At 43.1% G+C, this 23,313-nt stretch overlaps 1 protein-coding gene across 1 annotated transcript in view; it reads left to right on the top strand.

Annotated features, from left to right (window-relative positions):
* ZFPM1 (zinc finger protein, FOG family member 1) overlaps window positions 1-23,313 on the top strand; it is a 193,050-nt gene that overhangs the window by 129,609 nt on the left and 40,128 nt on the right. Inside the window, 1 exon segment of the mRNA XM_074201367.1 lies at window positions 20,263-20,396. Within this exon segment, the coding sequence (XP_074057468.1) occupies window positions 20,263-20,396 (134 nt within the window).

The following is a 23,313-nucleotide window of genomic DNA, read 5'->3' as shown; positions in this document are numbered from 1 at the left end:
CTGTGTTCGATGATGGAATAGATCAAGATTTCTTTACAGATCACAGTGGGGTTGGACCCATGAATGGCCACTGTGCTTCTAGCCTGGGTGACAGGATGGAAGGAGGAAGAAGGGAAAGAGGGAAGGAAGCATGAAAAAGAAATGAAATATGAGCTTCTTGAGAGCAAAACTTGTGTTTTTGCCTGTCTTGCCAGCCCTCAGTACAGTGCCTCAAATGCAATAATAAATGCTTAATTGATGGGTATATTAGAATAATCCCTGAACTTGAAATCAGGAGACACAGATTCAAATCCCAGCTGATCTATTAGAATAGATTGTGCTGCTCAGTTAGTTAATTGGTTAGTTCCTTAATTCTGTTAGACCTCTCTGAGTCTCAGTGTCCTCATCTGTAAAATAAGGTAACACTCACAAGCACCACTTCATTGGAATTTTCTTTGTGGAAAAGGCATTGAACCCCCACTGGGATGAGCAGCTGTGGGTGGGAAGACCATTCTCCCCAACTCAAACTCACTTGAATGCACACACATGCACACGCACATGCACACACACACACACACACACGTTCATTTAACTTGCATAAATATACTCTCTCACACACACACACGCTCATTTAACTTGCATAAATATACTCACACACATACACACATACACACGCTCATTTAACTTGCATAAATATACTCTCATACACACACACACACACACACACACACACACACACACACAGCTGTCCAGAAAGGATGGGGCCCCTTCCCTTACTAGAGGTCTTTGGATGAAGGTCAGATGACCACTTGTCAGAGATGTTATAGAGGACTCCTGCCATGGTACAAATTGAACTAATTTATCACTGAGGTCCCTTCTGACCCGGTGATTCTGTGTTAAACCTTTAAGCTTTGAATACTTGTCTGCCATGTGTCCACCATTGGGATTATTCCACCTAACTTTTCAGGTGAATAAATGAGCCACACATCATCCTCCAATGATGCCTTGGCACCACTCTCCCATGCCTCTTTGCCATACAATCATGCTAAGCCTAAGCCAGGCACAGATGCCATGCAGGCCCCCACACAGATCACTGTCTCCCTCTACCAGTCTGTTGAATTCCTGCCAACAACTCTACCTCCTTCAGTGGCTACACATTATTTCCCCACCTGGATGGCTCCCCCAACTTCCTGCCAGGGAATGGAAGCTGCTAGAATACTAATGGAGTGTGAGAGTTCTAAGGTATCAAGTGTTGCGTTATTTTTTCTCTCCCCCTTTTTCTTTTACTTTTTGTAACTTTTATCAAAAACAAACAGCCCGATACCTGCACAATTTGGTTAATGATCTCAGAGATAGGTATTATTCTGATAATTTTCAGACCAGCTGGCTGATGGGAGCCAATAGGAGGCCATCCATGCCAGGAAGCCGATGAGGGAGATAAGATAAGTGGGAATTGGATTAACCTGCAGGGGTGGTGAAACCAGGCTCCAGCAACAGATCCTGAGATTGGGGGGGTGGGAGAGACCTGGAAAGAGTGGACTTTACCCCGACTGATAATTAAGAGAGCTACCCTTGGCTATTATCGGAAACAAGGCCCAGGCCTTTAATAATAGGCAAGGGCCTCCATAGTTTGAGATCACTGTGCCAACAGCTATAGGGGGAAAGTTACTTCCAAGAGATGAGGTCTTTGGAATGATGTGTATCTGGCCACTGAAGAAGGTGTGGAAGTCATTGGCATTCAGCAGGCTGATCCAGATGGAGAACAGCCTGCCTGGAGGGTCTTCTGACCCCGGGAGCTAGCTGGGCTTAGTTTGGATGTATGGCAAAGGGCAAGAGGCCAGCGGAAAGTGACCAGTCATTTTTCTCAGTCCTGGCATCTCAGAGCTGAAAGTACCCCGAGGAACAATATAGTGTGTTCCCTCCCTGCTTTTAGAGTTGGACACTGATTTCCAAAGCTTTCCCGATGTCATCTGGCCAGGTTGAGACAGCTACATTTCCCTATGTCCAACACCCCTGCTTTGCCAACTAATTGCTAAGTGATTTGGGTCTAATACAGTTAGAAGTTCCATCCCAGCATTCTATGTTCTAAACTTGACCCCATCTCTGATGCACTCCATCCTTCCTGCCTCTGAATTCTAGGGTGCTAACATTCTCTGACAGATTCTTTCCATTCTACTTGGTGTTTTAGCCATTTTAACTTTGCTAATTTTGTCTCAGAGTCTGTGAAGCCTGGAGCTCCATACTTCCATGGGTAGAGTTGTTGACAAAGGGAAGAAAGGAACCCAAGAGAAGCAGATCACAAGATGTGGGACTGGAGGGGTGCAGGGGGGACAGTGGATGGAGCATTGCAAAGCATAATATTCAAATACTACAAAATAATTTTCCATAATATTCTAGAACTGAACCATGCCGTGGTACTGTGATAATCTCTGGGTAAAAGTGTGTGGGCAAGTTCTGCATGTCTTGCCAGGAATGAGAAATCTCAGAAAAAGAGACAGCCAGCTCCTTGTTAAGACTTATTAAATCAGCCTGGGCTGATGAGTCCATGGGGGATCTAAAGCTGCCACCATGGCCTTCTGTGGTGTCATTAAACCCCTGGGACCCCACTGTTCTCATCCATGTATTGAAGCAAGTGAATTCAATGACCTTCAAGGTTTTCTCCAACTCTCAGCTGAAAGGGGCAGGAGAGAATATCCTAACAATTGACTTATGGTTGTGCTTTAGAGGTGTGTAGCATCATTACAACATACCTTGTTTCATTTGACCTTCAGAACTCTTGTGAGGAAGGAACTGTAGAAAAAAGTTGCTTAACTGACTACAGTCTACAGTCACCCCACTAGTCAGTGTTAGAACTTAGGTCTTCCTGACTCCCTTCTTCTCTGCAATATGGTGCCTCACAGAAGAGAAAAGGGAGAGGAGAGGAGAGGAGAGGAGAGGAGAGAGAGAGAGAGAGAGAGAGAGAGAGAGAGAGAGAGAGAGAGAGAGAGAGAGAGAGAAGGAGAAGGAAGAAAGAAGGGGTGGAAGGAATGAAGGAAATGGGGAGGAAAAGGGAAAAAAAGGTGGTTGACATAGAATTAAGAGAGATTTGAATTTGAATCCCTTATCTGATAACCTGTGGCTGACCACAAGCAATTCAGTTACCTTCTCTGCATCTCAGTTTTCTCATCCGTAAAATGGAAAAGATAATTCCTCTAATACCCATCTTGCAGAGTTTTTTGTGAGGATCAGATGAGATAATGTGCATCAAAGCATTTTATAAATTTGAAAGCATTCTATAAAGGTGAAGCTTTTGAATGTGTGAATAATGTGAATGAATGAACTAGCAGTTATAGAAATCAAAGTAGTGGTGGGGGGCAAGGGTTAATAAGTAGGCCCCACCCTTGCAGAAGCTGGAATGCCACCTTATCAACTTCTGATCAGAGTCTTGAAGCACCTGGGTTCACTTCCTGCCCCCTTCAGAGCCTGCAGCTCTCTGCCTGGCTTCCCTCTGAGCTTTCCCCCCTTTTCTATAGGCTCCCATTTCCCTTTATGAGTAGGCCCCATATATAATACCCTCCAGAAGAGTTGCTCAGGTTGGATCATGGCACTTGGGACCCTCCAACCTATTGTTAGGAACAATAACAGTGACCACCCCCCTTGGTCCCAAGAGGAAACTGTCTCCCTGAATTTGAGTGTCTCCCTAGTGTCAATACCTATAGAACCCTTGAAGGAATAAGCTTCAACTTAGTATTAGAGGAACAACTTGCCAAAGAACAAGGATTTCCAATCGCAAATACCTTTAGGAGAAAATGAGGCTCGGCAGGGATGGTTTGGCCTGGGTATCTAGGGAGGGAATAAGAAGCTTTAGCAGAACAGAACCTTCCCAGACCTTGATCCAGGGATCCAAATCTTGGAGTGATTTCACCAGAGATATCTTTGGAGTTCAGACTAGAAGGACTTCTTGTCTTTGGTCCTGTGCCTTACCCATATTTTGCTTTAAGGTATCTATGATCTCCTCAATGATTGTCCTTACTACCTGAAGTACAGATCAAAATACATTCAGAACACTTTCCAATCCTGTAACCCTCCTGTAACATTTCTTCCCATAGATTCTCCACAGGAGGGTCCACCCAACATGCTGCAGCCGTCTTTCTAGACTTACTGATATTTCATGGTTACCACTGAAACCTATTTGTTTCAGTTGTTCCTCATTCTCACCACCAGCCCACCTTTTTTCTGGGCATGCAGCTCTCTGGAGATATCCTATATATCACTTTAATTCAGTTATTTTATTCTATGTTACTGTCTACCCCCTCCCCGCCATCTCTTGCCTTTTCAATGCCATTGAGTTACCTGCAACTTTTATTCTCTGGAGAATTATTCATGAAGCATGAAGGGAAAACACAGAGGTTTAAAAGCTGGGGTTTTGTTTCAGAGGAAAGCCTCCCAAAACAGTTTTCAGCCTATGTTCTTCCTTCTCCTAACCAATTCTGGGCTCAGTTCATTATCCATTGAGTGTGTGTATAAGATATAGATACCAGTGGACAAGTTCTATAGGTCAGCTATCTCATTCTTCATCCACTTGGTTTTTCTTGTGTATATAATTGGACCAGACTCTTTCTGATAATCCAAGATCTCATTTAGGAGCACTTAGAATATTCTAGGATTTGACCCAAATAGCTTAGCTAGTCAGTGTCAGAAGAGTAGCTCAGTGTCAAGCTAGCACAAGAAATAAAGATCCTAGCTCCACTTAGACTCTCCAATGAATAGACTCTACAACATAGCAATGGCAAACAGCTTTAGCTATCACACCTCCCTCTATCATTGATGCCTTCTTTGATTTGAATAACCAGAGAATCATTGAATAAGTTTATCTCACTTGTTACATCTTTTTAGGAATTTTATATGATTATGACATGTGCATAGGAAATATCTCATTAGAGAAGCTGTTAAGATAGCATTTGATTCTGCAAAGCAAATGCTTGGGTTTTTTTTTTTAATAATCACATAGGGATCTTATATTTTCTACACTTTTCAGTCAGTTGTATATCTGTAGAGATGTGATTTGCTACTGATTATCATTTGCAAAAATCTCCCATTTATCTTCTCAAGTCTTTGTCAAGGATGTTCTCAAAGCATGTTGGTTGCCCTCATATTCTCATATAGGGGGCCTAAGTGGTGCCATAGTGGAAAGAGCTTCAGACCTGGACTCAGGAAGATTCATTTCCATGAGTTCAAATCTAGCTTCAAACACATACTAATGACCCTAGGCAAGTCACTTCACCCTGTTTGCCTCAGTTTCCTCATCTGCAAAATGAGCTGGAGAAGGAAATGGCAAGCCCCTCCAGAAATCTTAGCCAAGAAAACCACAAATGGGGGTCATAAAGAGAAGGACACAGCTGAAAACAACTATCTTTATAGAAATCTTGTAAATATGGGAAAGTGACCATTTGAATGTCTAGGCATTAATGTTTTCCTGATAATTTTTTTTGGTAATTTTTTTCAGTAATGGTAAGTTCCATCCCCCTCCCGCCCAAGCATCTTCCCTATTTTGGCAGTATCTTGAAAATCGATCCCTTATCACAGTCATGATTGTATCCCCTCCAACACAGACTTCCTCCTCTGGGTGGTCTTAAGTCAGTTGTCTACTTTCCTTGTGATTAATTTTAGTGTCATTTATACTTTTCTTAGGCAGCACCATGTGGAGAAAATAACTCCTTATCAAACCCTTAATGGATCTCTTGCAGGACTTAGTCATAGGGGGAAGTGGCTCCCCCCTGTAGCCTCCACCCCAGGACCTTCTCCAGGGAGCTCCGCCTCTCTTTCCCAAGTGTTCCCTCATTCCCTGGTTTGTGTGGTAGGTGGCCAGACTAGGAGAGACACCAATCCTTGTGTCTGCTTGGGCAAAGGTCCTTAGATCCCCAAATTGGAAGAGACCTAGATGCCATTAAGTCCCTCCCTCTCCTTAATTGATTAATTGATTTTGTTCAAGGTCACAGGTAGTAAGTGTGTGTGGGGCTAACAGAATTTGAACTCAGACCTTCTGAATCCAAATTCAACACTGCTATAAAAACTGTAGCCTGTGGCCTGTAATATAGTGTGGTAATAGCTCTAGATTGGGAGTTAGTACCCCTGGGTTGTTGTTCTGGCTCTGCCAATAGGCTAGTTATTTGACAGACAGCAATAACATTAAACTCATCCTTGTGTAGTGCTCAGGTAAAGTGGCTACATCAACCCTGCAGTAGGTAGCTGATACAGGCTTAATTATACCCATTTTACAGATGAAGAAACAGAGGCTCCAAGAGATTAAGCAAGTTAGAACCAGCCCTTAGTTTTATAGGATTTAGAGCTGGAAGAAACCTCAAGGTTCACTTGAACCAGAAATTTTAACCTTTTTGGCATCCTTTTGGCAGACTTATAAAGCCTTATGGTTCCCTTCTGAGAATATTCTTCTTAATGCATAAGATAAAATATAGAAGACTATAGAGGAAACAAATTAATTATATGAAAATACAGTTATCAGAATTTTTTAAAAAAATCCTTATGAACTCCAAGCTAAGAACCCTTTATTTTTCAGATGAGAAAACTGATGCCTATAGACTTGACTTATTCAAAATCCTTCTTCCAGTAAGAAAATAAATCTCTACACACTAAATCCAGCCTTATTGCTTTTTAATTTTGTCATCTGTAAAATGAGCAGATTGGGCTAAATAATCTCTGTTTCCATCCATCTCCAATCTTGTAACTCTCTGACTGTATTTTAATCATCAATAAAACTAAACCACCTGGTGGTTTAGCAGTTCAAGGGGTCTTTCTCTATTTAGGATACTAAAGAGGGAAGGAATGAATGCAGTGTTATTACCCTCTTTTTGCAAGTGAGGAAACTAAGGCAACCAAAATTAAGAGTCTTGCTCCTCCCCCACCTGTCCACCCCCATGATGAGCAGTGAGACTTGTTCATTTGTGTCTGCAAAAGGTTTGGGATTTCTTGGTGAAAGGAGCTTTAAGTGAACTCTTGATTATTTTGTTATAACATATCCTCTTGGCCATTGAATTTTGGGGGTAAGGAAGCTGGTCTCCACCCCTCCTAACTCTGCCCCCTCCATCCTCTTCTTTCAAAGTGGAGATTTGAATCCTGGTGTGAGAAATGCTTAGAGTTTCATCTAATCTAAATTTCTGATTTGACAGGTGAGGGAAACTGAGGTCTTATGGTAGAAAGAATTGACTGAGGTCAGGTAAGTGGTGCACAAACCAAGAAAAAGTCCACACTTAGGAATAGTGCCCACTTCGTTATGCAAAGCACTTGTTGAGTCTTCAAGATTTAAATTCATGCCAGCTGATTTTAAGAGATAGAAGAACAAGACTAATAGTTTTGGAGTCAGGGGACCCAAATTCAATCTGACACCTAACTGGAAAGTTACTTGATCTCTCTGAACCTCAATTTTGTCATCTATGAAATGGGAGTAATAATTAAACGGCTTCCTTCAGAGAGTTTCTTGGAGGAAAGTAATTTGGAAACCCCTGGGTCACAGAAAGGGACCTTACTTAGTATTTGGTCTTTTCTTTCTGATACTGGACACTGCTTCTTAAAAATGAAGTTGTACATCATTTATCACCAGGTATTCCTAGCCACATGGCCCCTCCTGACCCAAAGCCTCAACCATTTCGGTGACAATCATCAGCAAGCACTAGAAATACAAAGAAAGGCAAAAATAGTGCCTGCTGCATGAGGAGCTTGCATTGTAAGGGGGGAGGCAACTCCCTTGACCAAAGCATGCCCCCCCCACAATTAGCACCCATTTTACCCTAGCCCAGCTCCCCCTTTCAGCCCCTAACACCCCTGAACCTCTGACTGCCCCTTGTACTGGGGAGGAATTATTCTTTGTCTCTCCTTTCCCCGCCTCTAGTCCTTGTCTTCCCTGCCCCCCAGAGAAGGAAGTTCGTCAGAAGGCTTCTGGAACCTAAATATATATTTAAATCATGTAAATATGCAAAATTTGAAATTTCTCATTTAGTTCCCTTCAGTTGCTTGGGGGTAAGAAATTGAATCTTGGGCGCAGCATGTTTATTCTGGAAATAACATGTACAATATTGTTTGCCTGAAATAAATTAGTACTTTCTCTCTTGCCGTTTGCATAGCGATGCCTGGGCCAGACCACGGAGGGGGCTTGCAACCTCAGGCGGATATGGGGTAGATGAGCTACTTCATCCAAATCAGTCCACACAGGTGTGGGAGCCTGGCAACATGCCTCCCTTTCTTCCTAAGGAATTCAGAGCACCCTTCCTGTGTCGTATTGGGCCCCCTTCATTTTATCCCAGGATTAATCAAGAGGGGCAGGGATTATCTCCTCTTGGCAGACAAGGAAACTGAGGTACATAGAACTAATAATTAGGGAGACGGTGCTATGAAGGCAAGAGAACACTAGATTTTGGGATTCTTTTGTTACCTTAAGCATAACCTTGAAGAAGTCAGTTCCTTCTGAGCCTCAGTTTCCTCATCTGTAAAAGAAAGTGTTAAATGAGGTTGAGAATTCTTAGAGATTCATGAACTTATTTTTAAGAACATTTTGATTTCTGTATTTCAGTATGATTGGTTTTCTTTGTAATACTATGCATATTTATTTTATGCATTCCCAAAGCATCATGTAGAAATGGGGGCATGGGTTTCACAAGATTATCGGAGGGGTCTAGGACACACAAGAGGTTAAGAAAACCTGGCCTCTATCTCTCTAAGGCCCTCCCAGGTCTTAATTCTGCAATCCTTTGATATTAAGCCAGGCCTTTCTCCTGGACTGCATTGCTTTCCTTGCTCAGCACTGGGTCCTCTCTCTTGCAACCCCAACAGGTTTTTCTTCACCACGGCCTTTGTCTTGGTTAAGAGATTAGAGGCTGGCCTTTGATCTATTTGGGTTAACTGACCATAATCACAAAGAAACTTGGGTCAAGGAAAGAGGAAGAGAAGGGAAGGGAATAAGCATTTACATTAGAGGTGAGGGAGAGAGAAGAGAGCCAAGCTGATTGGTATTTATTTTTCCTTTGGCTTTCTTGCTCCCTGGGATTTAGTTATTCCTCACGGGGCCAGTGTCTCTTCTTAGTGGTTCCTCTGCATTTCCTAGATCTCATTTTTGAATATTGTCATGCTATAACACATTCTTCTTTTGAGGGATGGACTAGAGAGCGTCCCTTGAACAGTGACTTCTAGGGGTACCTGTCGACTATAAACAGGCTTCAAATTCTACATTCTTGACAAAACCCTCCCTTTTTCAGAGCCCTTTCAATTCCTCTGATTGTATCAGGGAAGAAAACCTCAATTAGCAGCTAATAGATCCTTGCCACCTGCTAATCCCTCATTTCCTCCAATGAAACTGGATGATACAGGATGAAACTAGTCTTCTGGGTAGCAAGAGTAGCCAACGAATGAGAGGCATTCATTGGAGGAAACATATACATTTAATTCATGTATATTTGCACGTGTGAAAATTGATGTCAAATATAGTGAAGTGACTAGCCCAGTGTCATATGAGATATAGTAGCAAAACCAAGTCTCTTGACCCTAAATCCAGTCCCCTTTCCACTATAATTTGCTAAACTGCATCTCAAAGAGCAGAAGAAATACGTTAAATGAGGAAGTTTTGGAGGTCATCATGTTCCAAGGTGAGAAAAGGCTCCTTGAGGGCATCCAGGTGGCCCAGTGGATAGAGAACTGATTCAGACTCTTACTAGCTGTGGGACCCTGGACAAGTCACTTCACTCTGCCTCAATTTAATGGGGCTTGTAATACATAGCACCTTCCTCCCAGAATTGTAAGTATTAAATTAGATAATATTTGTAAAGAGCCTAGCATAATACCCAACACATTAAAGAGACTCTAGAAATATTTAGAAATTATATAGAGATATTATATAATTTATATTATAGAAGCAGTTATCTCCACTGAGTGGGAGGTTGCTCCTACGGTGACTCTGATTGTTGAATGGGTCCTATGTCTGAGAACTGGATGAATCTTAACAGCAAAAATGTTTGCCCTTGGGGTCCATGGCTCCCTCGACCAGGAGAACACGAATAGCTTTCAGAGGTTCTGTGAAATTCAGTGGGGAAAAATAATTACATAATAATTTTCACTAACTTTTGGATTCCTGTGTAATCTTATGTATTTTATTTTAAGCACATGATTCTGAGAAGAGGTTCATGGGCTCTCCCACAGTGCCAGAGAGGTCCAGAATACACAACGACTCACAAATAAATGATTTTAGAAACTTCTTTCCAGTTCTTTGAGATCAGTGGCAAGTTGGCCCCATGAGTCTTGGATCTGGAGGGCTTCCTGTGTTATCATTTATGAATAATATATAATTGTAGCAGTTGGAGGGTTGCAGAATGCTTTCTTCATAGCAACCTCATTTGGAAGGTAGTACGAGTATCATTATTTCCATTTAATAGATGGAGCAACTGAGGCCCACAGCCAGGTTTAGTGACTTGTCCATGGCTGAGCAGGGTTAGAAATATTGGACCCACCACGGAGTTAACCCAGCTTTTTAGGATTCCCAAGTCCGTTCACCTCCCTCTTGGAGGTATTCACCCTCATGCAAGGCAGCATGCCGTACTCTTCAAAGCTTCAGTACCTACCCTGAAGGAACATGTAGTGTACGAGGAGTCTTCATATACCCTGCAAAAAAAAAAAAAAAAATGAACTTAGTTGGGAAATAATGGATTTTTTCCCCCATCCTTTATTTCCATTAACCTCTAATGGAAATTTCTCATGGTGTTCACTTATTGTTAGTCAAATCAAAATTTTAATTTGGAAATTTAAAAATTTCAATTTGAAAAATTCAATTCAAATCCTAATCAAAAACACATTCTGAGAAGGGGTTCCTAGGCTTTGCCAGATTTTCCAAGAGGTCCATGAAACAAAAAAAAAAAGGGCATGGGGTGGGGAGGGAAGAATGCCACCAAGCCCTACAAGAATAGGTCTGCTTGCCTATTGTCATACATTGCTGTGGTAATAGCTCTCTAGCTGCAAGTGCCACCTTTCCCCATCCCTGTGACTTCCTCAGGAATGGGATGAGGCTGGAGAAGCATCTCCTTCTCTTTCTTTTCTGACTGGCACGACCATTTCTCCTGTCTTCCCTGAGCAATCCTAGGAAATCCAGGTGCTGACCTGTCATTCTCCATCTCCCCAACTCAACCCAAACCAAACAAAAACCACAGAATCTCTGGCTCCCCATTCTGGAGGGAAATCAGCTGTTCAATCAAGTTCTACAGAGATGTGTGGGAGCACTCCCTGACGCGCTCTCTCTCTCTCTCTCTCTCTCTCTCTCTCTCTCTCTCTCTCTCTCTGTCTCTCTGTCTCTCTGTCTCTCTGTCCCTTCTCTTCCTCCCCCATCTGTCTCTGCCTCTCTCTGTCTTTATCTTTGTCTCTCTTTCCTCACTTTCCTCTTTCTTCCCCCTATCCTCTCTGTCTCTTCTCCCTCCCCCGTCTGTCTGTGTCTCTCTTTGTTTCTGTCTCTCGGTATCTCTCTTTCTCTCTCCTTGTCCCCTTCCTTCTGGAACGGTTGCCTTTTATCTGTGGCCGTGTGTTTTCTCTGGTGGGGATTGATACACAGAAGATGGAGTGGTCTGACATGGAAAGTGTCAGACACACACTCTTATCTTGGAGGTATAGTCTCCTGCCCCCAGTGCAAAATGTTTAGCCAATGAGACAGTGGGAAGGAAGAGAGGGGGAGGAGGAGGAAGAGGAGGAAGAGGAGGAGGACTATCCTGGCAGAATGAGAAAAGAGGGAGTTAGCTCCAAAGGAGACCCCCTTGATCTGGGCAAGGGGACTAAGAGTATGGCAGGTACCCTTCAGAGCTTCCTGGGATAATAGTTGATAATAGGCACCCCCCTATCCCCCCATGTAAAATCCATTGAAGAGAAAATGTCTTCAAGATGAAGACTTCTTAAAAAAAAAAAGAAATAAAGAAAAGACTTCTTATCATTCCCTCTTCCCCCATTTCCTGACTCCCCAGTACTCAATCCCTGGAAAGTAAAATAAAGGAGATAATAATTTTAGGGAGAGAATAACAGGGGTTAAAGGGAGTGGGGGTGGATCCTGCTGCTTATGACTGTAGGTTTATTGAAGGGGGGGGGTGTCATTTTAAGCCATCGTGGAGGCAGCTGCCCTGGACCATAAGGTGGATACTCCATCCTATGCTTCAAAGTCCAGGCCCAGCAGTGGGGTTGGGGGATGTGTTCATCCTTCCCTAATATCCAGATCCTTGTTCATCCCAAAGCCCACAAAAACTCTTCTCTCATTTGAAGTGAAAGACAGCCCCAAGCTGAGGAGTCAGAGGACCTGAGTCCCTCCTTTCTGTTGGTTCTCATATTCAAGTATTTCCCTTGGTTTCCCAGCTTTGCCTCCTGCTCGCAGTGTGACCTTGGGACAGGTACTTCCCCCGTCTGAACCTTAGACAAAGTTGTTCGGTCATTTCAGTTGTGTCCATCTGTCTTGACCCTATTTGGGGTTTTCTTGGCAAAGATACTGTAATGGTTTGCCATATCCTTCTCCAGGTGAGTTTACAGATGAGGAAACTGAGGCAGACAGTGTGAAGTGACTTACTCAGAGACACAGAACCAGGATGTGTATGAGGCTGAATTTGAGTCATGAGAAAAATGGTGGGTGCCCCTCCTTAGGGGAGATAACCATATGCCAAAATAGCATGTCAGTCAACAAACATTTATCAAATAGTATATATATATATATATTAGAAACACTGCTAAGTGCTTGGTATACAAAGAAAGACAAAAACACCGGATCTGCCCTCTAGGGTGCAACATGTAAAAAACGAGGTTCCTGTAGGCCATGAAAGTAGATGGAAGGTGATGTGAAAGGAGGTGCCTCAGCAGTAGGAGAGATCATGGAAAGTTTCCTGAAGAAGCTTAAGCCAGGGGAAACCAGCAATATATTTTATTTTTCATATACATATATATAGATAGATAATCTATAAAAATGTAGTATATTTGAATATATGCTGTATGATAATACAATATTCTGTAATCAGGTTGTTTATACACATCTTCATGCTAGGAGGTGAGACACATCACAGGTAGACCCAACTCTGTCCCCCTACCTAGAGCTTCTAGTAAAATGGGTCCAAACTCAGTGAACTCTATAGTATCACGATCCACAGTACGTGTATTATCAAGATAGAAAAATCAGATAAGAGTTCAGAAAAAGGAGAAATTAGTTCTTCTTGGAAGGAGGAAGGCTTTATGGAAGAAGTGGCTTGACCTTGAAGGGTCAGTCAAGATTGGTTGAGGTGACTGGAGATGGGGGCGACGTGAGTTGGGCATAAAGAATAACCCATTTTGACTAGGACATCAGGTATATAAAAAGACATGGGTGGTGCTACTGTTATCACAATTTTACAGATGAAGAAACTGAGGTAGAGACAAGGAATTAAGTGATTTGTCTAGGTCATACAGGTAAATGTGGGCCAGGTGGTGGAGGGTCTTGAATTCCAAACCAAGAACTATAATGGAAACATGATGTATCTGTGGATAGCCCAGGGTGGACTCGACTATTCTGAGTACAAGATCACTGCCTTCATACCTGCTGGGCCCTCTTACTAGGTTCTTGGAGTAGACTTGGGAGCCAGTAGCAGAAAGGGGAGAATGTTAGTCAGTCTGCCTTTCACTCCATTCCTTGACTGGCAGGATAACCTTGGGGAAGTTGCCTCCCCTTGGTGGGCCTTCCATGTCTCATCTGTAAAATGGGCTGGCGAAATTCCTTGGCTCTCCCGGGAGTTATGTAAGAATACATGGAGAGTGTTTTAAGTTGTTCAGACTACAGACCCTTGATGTATATATATGATATATATATATATATATATATATATATATATATATATAGCCTGAACTTGGAGTGGGTGGTGTAATAATAGTTATTATGATTTTCATCAAAGAGACATGAAACCTTTTGTAAGTTGCAACAAAGCCTTCACAGCGCCCTGGGCTCACTCTAAATACTTTTTGATGGTGGTGCTGATTGTGATCCGAGGAAGGCTAATTCCGCGGCTTTTTTTTTAATGGATAAATTGAGGCGTAATGTGTTTATAAACAGCTCAACCTTTTGCAGTGGTCAATGGAGGGGCATGCTTTTGGGGCACCACCAAAACCAGAGCTTTTGGAGTGTTCACAGAGTTATCCATGGCTGGGCAGGGCAAACCCCTGTCACTTGGGAGTTGTTGGGTTTTTTAACTATTGGGTTTTTTTTAGCTTTTTTTTTTGCAAGGCAAATGGGGTTAAGTGGCTTGCCCAAGGCCACATGGCTAGGTAATTATTAAGTGTCTGAGACTGGATTTGAACCCAAGTACTCCTGACTCCAGGGCCGGTGCTTTATCCACTGTGCCACCTAGCCGCCCCCTTTTTTTTTTTAACTATCTTGAGAGTTTGCAATGCAAACAAGGCAAATTGTAAAAAGAATCAGGACCCATAGTCCTGATAATAATTATGCCAGCAGGACAAGCATTTATTAAGCACCCACTGCATACCTGTTGGGGATAGAGAATAATCCATTTTGACTAGGACATCAGGTTTCAGGTGGTCCTCTCATTGACTCTAGGAGGTAGGTGCTACTCTTATCATCATTTGACAAATGAAGAAACTGAGGTAGAGACAAGGGGTTAAGTCACTTGTCTAGGTCATAGAGATAGAAGGTGCCCGAGTCAGGTTTGAATTCAGGACTTCTTGACTGCTCCCTATTCACAGAATGTTCATCAATGAGAGGAAATGAATAGAACAATTTGAAATCTAATTTTGGGGTTAAGGTGGCAAGAATACTGAAATGTTAGTCAAAGACCCTTTTAATCCCCCACTGGGGTATAATCTTAAAATGAATTCCCTTTTACAACCTTGGTTCACTGAGCTGTAAAATGGAAGAATTGGACTTAGTTGTCACGAACAGAAGGTAGTTCCTACAGTGCCTAGGACAGAGTGAGTAACTAGTCCATAAAGCCAAATAAAATCAATTGTTTGTTCTTATCCAGTCTCAGCATTCAGAGCTGCAGGAGGCCTGAAAGATCCCCCTCCTCCTTTACAGAGCCCCCCCAGCCTTACATAGATGGCAAGTGGCAGAATGGAAATTCAAACCCAGGGCCTTAGAGTTCAAGTAAAAGCTCCCTTTGATCATAATCTGCTGACTCAACCCGAAGAGAGCCTTGAAGTTTGGCATGTTGGGCCCAACAAGGGCATGAGCGTGGAGGTGGGATTGAGCTAGCCGTCTGGTCCAGCTGTGCCGCCTCAAGGACTTCCTTGGTTAAGCAGGACGTAGGTGAGCCTGTGGTTCAGTGAGGTCACCGCAGAAGTCAGCTCATGACTCCCTGGAGTCCCCATCCAGTTTACTGCCACAGGCCTGCTGATCCCAGGTTTGGCTTTGTTTCTGAGGTTCACCTCTACCTGCCTCCTACCCACCCACCCACCCACAGGGACTTGGAGGAGGGAGAGACAAGCAAGGCTGAAGCTGGAAATACCTGCTTCAAGCCCCTGGGGGCTGTGGGGAGCAAGCTTTGGTAGCTGCCGGGGCAAACTTGGGGATTCCCCAGGAGCCGGAGAAAGAAAGAAGAGAAGCTCCCAGCCTTGTTCCTAAGACCAGCATCAGCTAGTGGTTCCTTCTTCCCTGCTTGGCTGCCAGCCTCATAGGTTTCAGCTCCCACATAAACACCTCACCCCCCACCAACTCCCCTTCCCAGGGGCCCACTCCCAGTCCCTCCCCACCCCCACCCCGAGTTGAAGCAGCTGAATTTTCAAGGGTAATAGCTAATTTTGATGAGCAATTCGTCTCCTATACCAAGGCTTCCTTGCCCCTCTGCCATCCTGGAAGTTCATCAAGCACAGGCCTCCACACACAGAGCTGAGACAGCACCCCATTGTATGATGTGATGGGGATGTGACGGCTTTGGCCTTCTTCCATATCCAAGCATCATGGGATGGGTTTGGGGTGTGTGTTGATACTGGAATGACCAAAGAGAGCCGAGAGGGTCTCAGACTCAGAGCTGAATGGGGCTTTGGAGCAAAGGGATCTGGATCTAGAAACTTGGATGGGGAAAAAAAATTTGCAATTTGATTTCCTTTGCAATCCTAAGAATTTAATGTACTTTTGCTTTGTTTTATTTTTGTTTAGGTTTTTGCAAGGCAAACGGGGTTAAGTGGCTTGCCCAAGGCAACACAGCTAGGTCATTATTAAGTGTCTGAGACCGGATTTGAACTCAGGTACTCCTGACTCCAGGGCCGGTGCTTTATCCACTATGCCACCTAGCCGCCCCTTTAATGTACTTTTAAAAAAAACTTCCAAACATTTTCCTGAGAAGGAGTCTGAGAAGGCTTCACTATACTTACTTACTAAAAGGGACCATAACAGAAAGAAAAAAGGAAAAAATTACTATATCAGAGGGCCACTATTCTAAACCTCTCATCTTACAAAAGAGGAAACTGAGTCACAGCATCTTGTCTGGAACCTTGAGTTAATGGCAGTCCTGGGATTGAAGATCCAGGTTTCCTGACCTCGAGTGGCTGTGTTACCACAAGATAAAGGAAGACTGTTTTAGCTAAATTTGGTTGTGCAATAATGGAAGAGGCTCTCTAATGAAGTAGTGAACTTCCTGCATTTAGAAATGGAGGGGCCAAGGCGGCCAGGAATCATTGATTTAGAGCCGTAAGAAATCTCAGAGATCAGCTTAGTCAAACTGGCTTAATGAGCAGATGAGGCAACAGGAGCTAGGGTCACGAAGTTTACACAGAGTCAGAATTTGAACCCAGATCCTATGTCTCCAAACCCGCCCCCCCCCCAAGGAGGGGAGTCTGATGGGAGGAAAATGAAGAAAGGAATCTCAGAGCTTCTTCCTAGCTCTGAGATTCTGAGACTCTTTGAAGGATAAAGTCACTGTGGACAGGTTACATAGAGGGAGCATAGAAGTAACCCTAGAGGGGTGATGGTTCTCAAAATATTTTGGTCTTATGGCACTTTCTACTTTTTTTTTTTCAAGAAAAAAATTATTAGCATTCTTTTCTTTTAAAATGTTAAGTTCCGGGTGTCTAGGTGGCACGGTGAATAGAGCACCAGCCTTGGAGTCAGGAGTACCTGAGTTCAAATCCGACCTCAGACACTTAATAATTACCTAGCTGTGTGGCTTCGGGCAAGCCACTTAAACCCATTGCCTTGAAAAATCTAAAAAAAAAAAAATGTTAAGTTCCAAATTCTCTTCCTTCCTCCCACCCTTTCCCTACCCATTGAGAAGACAAGTAAAATGATATCAATTATATATGAAATCATATAGAATATAGTTCCATATTAGTCATATCTCCACCCTTTATTCTCTTACAAATGAGTGGGCACCACCCTGCCCCAAAGAGCTTTTGTTTGTGTGACATATATCTAGCAATGTTAGTATCAGTAAAACTGATCATATATATTCATGAATTCATTTTAAAATAACAATAATAATGGCAATATATTTTAATATGAATACTCTGTTTTATGGAAAAATAACTATTTTTAAAATAAGAAACTTGTTTTGCAAGAAGGTTGTTTTCTGTGTTTTCAACAATCTCCTTAAAGTCTGGCTTCTTAGGATATAGTTGACGTTTCCTGTCTCCTTCAGCATTCATTCTAGAATTCCAGATAGAGTATTTTAAGATACCTCCAGTTCCAAATTGTTTTTTTTTCTCATTCACTCTAGATCTGGAAGGAGTCTTTGAAGGAACATGACTGTGATTTGAATCCAAATCCCAATGTTGTAGATTATCAGCTCTCTAGATTTGAGACTCCTCCATCTCCTAGAGTACAAACTCCTTGAAGGCAATCACTGAGTCTTCTCTAATACTCCGAATCTCTCCCAGAGAGAGAACAGTGCGGTGTTCATGGTAGATGCTTAATAAGTGTGGATTCCCCTGAGTCCCTGGAAGCCGTGAGAAGACAGTGGCATCAGTACCCAGGGAAATTCTGGGAGGGGGCATGAGAGGCTCTCTTTCTTCTCTCTTCCTCTCTCCTGGGACCCTCGTGCTATGGGATTCATCGGGACAAATCTCTTTCCTATTTTCCTGTGCGTCTCCGCTTTCAGTAGAGCAGATCAAGGGGAGATGGCAGCCTCTATTAGCATACATTTGAGTATTGGTAAGCTGCCATCTTATCTGCACTCTGAAAGACAAAGACCCAGTTAAACCATTTTAGAACAGCCTTCATAGCATATTTACATGTTATCTAAACCATTAAGCTAGAAGTTGATCAGATAATCGGGCCCATTAAGCCCAGAGACTGCCTGGAGTTGAGGGCAGCCAGAAGTAAAGCCGCTTCTTGGTCGGCTCAGTGGGGAATAGATTTCCTTGTCCTGGTGGACAGGTTTCTGACCTCTGCCGGGCATTCCAGGCTACACTGGATGGAAGTGGGATTCACTGGGCAAGAAGGTGACAGACACCACACCCTAGGGCCACCCTAGGGACGGAGAGGGAAGTAGTGTAGCCCAACCCATTTCTTGGGCAGAGTAGAAGGAAGAATCCTGTTATTGCAGTGGAGCAATTCCCCAGAGGTAGCAATGCCAAAGGACCCTATTCCCCTTTATGCTCATATGCTCTTGGAGCTGTCAAAGGCTATTCATAGCTGGGCAGCCAGTGGACCTGGAGTCAGGAGACCTGAGTTGGAATCCTGCCTCCACTACTGTGTCCTTGAGTATTCAAATTCTCACTCTGCTACTTAGTGTAGGTGTGACCTTGCAAGAATTCCATGTCTCCTCTCTGGGCCTTTGTGTATAAAAGGAAGGGGCTGAATCAGGGAATCTCCAAGGTCCCTTCTAACCCTGAATCCTTGGATTTTTATCTTTATTCTGTACTTTCCAGGCACATTACCCAGGACAAGTCTATTAACTTCCCTGAGACTTAGCTCCTTCATCTGTCAAATGCAAATCAAAATGGCGACTGGTATACCTCATAGGGATGTGGATCAAGAAGACTGTGCCTATGAAAATATTTTTATAGCATTCTTCAGAAATATGAGGTGGAATGATCATTGCCATTCCTCTTATTATTTTATGATTCCCTCTTTGGGTTGCAATATCCCCTCCCCACCCTTTATTCCTACAACAGCCATTTTTTAAGCCCTTGCTATGGGCACAATACTATATTAAGGACTTCGGGAGACCCAGATCCTGCCCTCATGTAATTTCTAATCTACCTGAGGGGATATGACAATATTAGACCATAGAGGCCATTCCTGGTATCTCTTTTCTTTGGGTACAATTCAAAGTTAACCTCAGTTTTGCCCTTGTACAAAGATCATTGTTCTTCCAGTCCCTCAGATTGGCAACCTAGGGGTCATTCTCAATTCCTCACTATCTCTCACCCCCCCCCCATCTACTATGCCCTGAATGTGTCCCCTTCTCTCCTCTGACACTGCCACCCTGGGACTGGTCCTCCACACCTCCTTCTTAGATAATTGCAGTAGTCTACCTAGTGGGTCTGCTTGTCTTTTATCTCTTCCCTCCTCCAATCTATTCTGGGCTCAGCTGTCAAATGAATCTTCCTAATGTGCACATCTGGCTATGTTAACCCCCTACTCAGTAACACTGGGATATACATGTAAGATCCTCTCATTGGCATTCAAAGTCCTTTATCACATGTCCTCCCTATCTTTCCAGTCTTCTTACACCACCCCTCCCCCCTTTAATCTCTCCATCAGACCCTTGATGGAACTCTTTGTCATTAGGAGGGCCATCCTCAGTGGAGACATGTCTCTGCAGAGTCACGTTTTCTGGCTGTCTCTGTTGCATGCACATAAGACCAGGAACCACCATATTCCAGCTCTGAGCATTCTCACTCTGTCTCCCACACCTGGAATGATTCTTTCCTCATCTCCACCTTCTAGCTTCCCCGCCTTCCCTCAGATCTACCAGAATCTTTTCCCCAACCCCTTGAACTCTAGCTTCTTCCCTCTGTTAATCATCTCCAATTTATCCCGGAAGTAGCTTGTTTGTAAATAGCTTGCTTGCATTGTCTCTTCCATTAGACTGCGAGCTCCTTGAGAACAGGGACTACCTTTTGTATCTCATATACTTAACATGGTACCTGGGACATGGTGCTTAATAAATGTTTATTGATTTATTGATTACCCAATTGACTGATTACCTGGGGACAGGGAAGGATTGTGATGTGCCTTAGGTCCCACTCCCAGGAAGTGTGTCCAGGGTGTTTAGAACACTCATCTTCTACCATAGTTCATGGACTGGTAAAGCCAAGTATCTCTCTTGCTCTTTTCTCATCATCCTTTTGTATTTCTTAATCTAGATGAACTGGAGTTGATCTCACAGGATGGGGAAAGCAAAGTTCGTGCCAAGAGGAACCTCCCTGAGGGAATTTCCTGGGGTCCATTCAGTGGAAACATCCAGAGTGAAGGCTCCTCTCCAGGGCAAACAGAGCCGGTAAGGATCTCCAGCTTTCCACCCCTTATTTCCTACTGCCTTGGCTCAAATCCTCCACTGCCACTGATTCTGACTGACCCTTAACAGAAGAACCCTAGATTTCAGTCCTTGACTAAATGAGTAAAGTATATTTTTTTACATGAGACCATTGAGATCCAGAAAGAGAAAATATCTTTCCCAGGCTCAGCAAGTAAGGAGCAGAGCCAAGCCCAAAAAAGCCAAATCGATTCTCTGATTTCCAGTCCAGGACATTATCCTTCTTCAACATACATTGGGTATTTGCCTGCCAGCCACTCTATTTGAATAGATGATCCAAATGAAGCCTCCTTTGAAAATGTCTCTCTTGCCTGGGACAAGCCCACGCCTGTCATTTCCTTCTCTTTTGTGTTCTTTATAGCCCATGTTTTCTGATTCTTTAAGATTTGGAAGGCATTTAAAATGGTATAAGTAGGATTGTTCCAGAGGGGAGACAGGGAGAGCACAGATCTGGTCACAGATCATTGCCACACTCCTCCTCCTCCTCCTCCTCCTCCTCCTCCACCTCCACCCAAACTTAAAATAACCCATTAGGTTCATAGTGAAGAGAAAACTTTGAGGACCACTTATTCCTGTAAGGCGGTACAGAGACAAAATTGAATGAGATTTAAGGAAGATATATAGATAAAAGGCGGTACAGAGACAAAAGTGAATGAGATTTAAGGAAGATATATAGATAAAGTCTTAGCTGATGGATGTGTCCTGCATTAGAGGACCATAGACTGGGGCACCTAAGACATGAGTGGATTGAGTCCTGGGTCTAGAAGCAGGAAGACTCTTTTGCCTGAGTTCAAATCTGTTCCTAGCTATAGAATCCTGGGCAAGTCACTCAACCCTGTTTGCCTCAGTTTCCAAATCTATAAAAAATGAGCTGGAGAAGGAAATGGCAAACCACTCTTTGCCAAGACCCCAAATGGGGTCACAAACATGATTATTATTTCTGTGTGAGATAGCATGGTATAATACATAAGAGACTTGCCTGGCTTCTTTTAATTCCCAACTCAAAACCCTTCTTTTGCTCAAAACCTTCCCTACCCACTCTAATGCCTTCTCATGGTTAATTATTTCCTATTTTGTATATAGCTTGCTTTGTGTATATTTGACTCTTCCCCCTCCCCCCATCTCCTCCATTACTTTTGGTTGATTGATTGATAAATCAAGATTGGCTGGATTTGGAGCCAGGAAGACCAGGGTGACCATGGATAAGTCACTTCCCCTCTCTGTTAGCCTCAGTTCTTTCAAATGTAAAATAATAGAATTGGACTTGTGCCTTCTAATGTTGCTACCCATTAGTGGGCATTTGTTAAGCATTTCCTCTGTGTCCGTCAGCTAAACATGGAGTCACCCCTTCTTTTGCCCCCCCAAATCATGCAACTTCTTGGAAACATGGACTTGATATTCCGTTGGGAGAACAGCATGTATCCATATAAGTAAATAAAAAGGAGTGAGGTGCTTTCCACTGGTGAGACCAAGAAATGCTTCACATAGGAAGGCTGAGCTTTGAAACAAGTCAGGGATACTAGAAGACAGAAGTGAAAAGGGAATACTATTCTGGTTATGGAAGACAACTTTCTGCAAAGATCCAGAGAAGAGAATCATAGAACCACAGAACTAGAGAGTTGAGAGGGCCCTTGGAGCCCATCTAATCCAACCTAAAAGGAATCCCCATTATGACATTGCCAATAATTGGTCCCCCAACTTCTGGGAAAGCCTCCAAGAAGGGCAACCCCTTCCCTGCCCCAGGCTATTCATTGGGTTGGCTCTCAGCATTAAGAAGTATTTTGGGTTTTTTTCCTGAGGTTAAGACCTAAAATTGACCTTTTTATATACCTTCTCCTTATTGTTCCCAGTGCTGAAACTCTAGGGCCAAACAGATCAAGTATAATCTAGTCTGTCTTTCTACTTCCTTTGGTTACTAGAAGATCACTGGCAGGCCCCCACCTAAGTCTTTCTCCAAGTTAAACTTGCCCACTTACTTCAGTCTCTGTGTCACAGATTCAAGAACATTCACCAACTTGTTTCTTTCCTCTGAAGTCTCTCCTAGTTTATCAAAATTCTCCCTAAACTGTTGTTCCTAGGATTGAACAAAAGATTTCAGGTGAGATCTTTTGAGAGAAAAGTAACATGAGACTTGTTGTTCAATCATGTCCAACTCTTCATGAGCCCTATTGGAGTGTCCTTGGCAAAGGTATTGAAGTGGTTTACCATTTCTCTCTCCAGATCATTTTACAGATGAGGCAAACTTAAATCAGGGTTAAGTGACTTGCCCTAGGTCATCCAGTAAATGTCTGAGGCTGAATTTAAATTCAGGTCTTCCTGACTACAGACTTAGCATTCTATCTACTATACCACCTCACTGCCCATGGTGAGACTATCACTTCCCTCTCCTTGGAAGCTATGTTCTCTCTTATTTCAGTCCAATATCTCATTAGCTATTTCAGCTGCTATTTCATATGCCTGATTCATATTGATCTTTCTTTCAGAACAATAGTTGTTTATTGAGGATTCCCCCATTTTACACAAGAAAATGAGGGGTTTTTTTGTACCCACTGAATTTCATCTTATTTAGTTCAGTTCAGTGAACCTGGAGTCAGGAAGTCTCATCTTCCTGAGTTCAAATCTAACCTCAGATATTTACTAGATGTGTGACTCTGGGTGAGTCACTTAATCCTGTTTCCCTCAGTTTCCTCATTTGTAAAATGAGCTGAAAAGAAATCATTCTAGTAGCTCTGCCAAGAAAACCCCAAAATGGAATCACAAAGAATTGGACATGACTGAACAACAGCTCTGTATTCCAGCCTAACAAACTCTTTTTTTGAGCCTGTCTTTGTCATCCATTCTTATCAACTCTCCCCACCCCCCCACTCTGGATGTCAAGTCT

This window comes from Macrotis lagotis, chromosome 1 (genome assembly GCF_037893015.1).
Source record: "Macrotis lagotis isolate mMagLag1 chromosome 1, bilby.v1.9.chrom.fasta, whole genome shotgun sequence".
Classification (NCBI taxonomy): Eukaryota; Metazoa; Chordata; class Mammalia; order Peramelemorphia; family Peramelidae; genus Macrotis; species Macrotis lagotis.
Note: the sequence above shows the minus strand (reverse complement) of the source record. Positions and strands in the feature narration are given on the sequence as shown.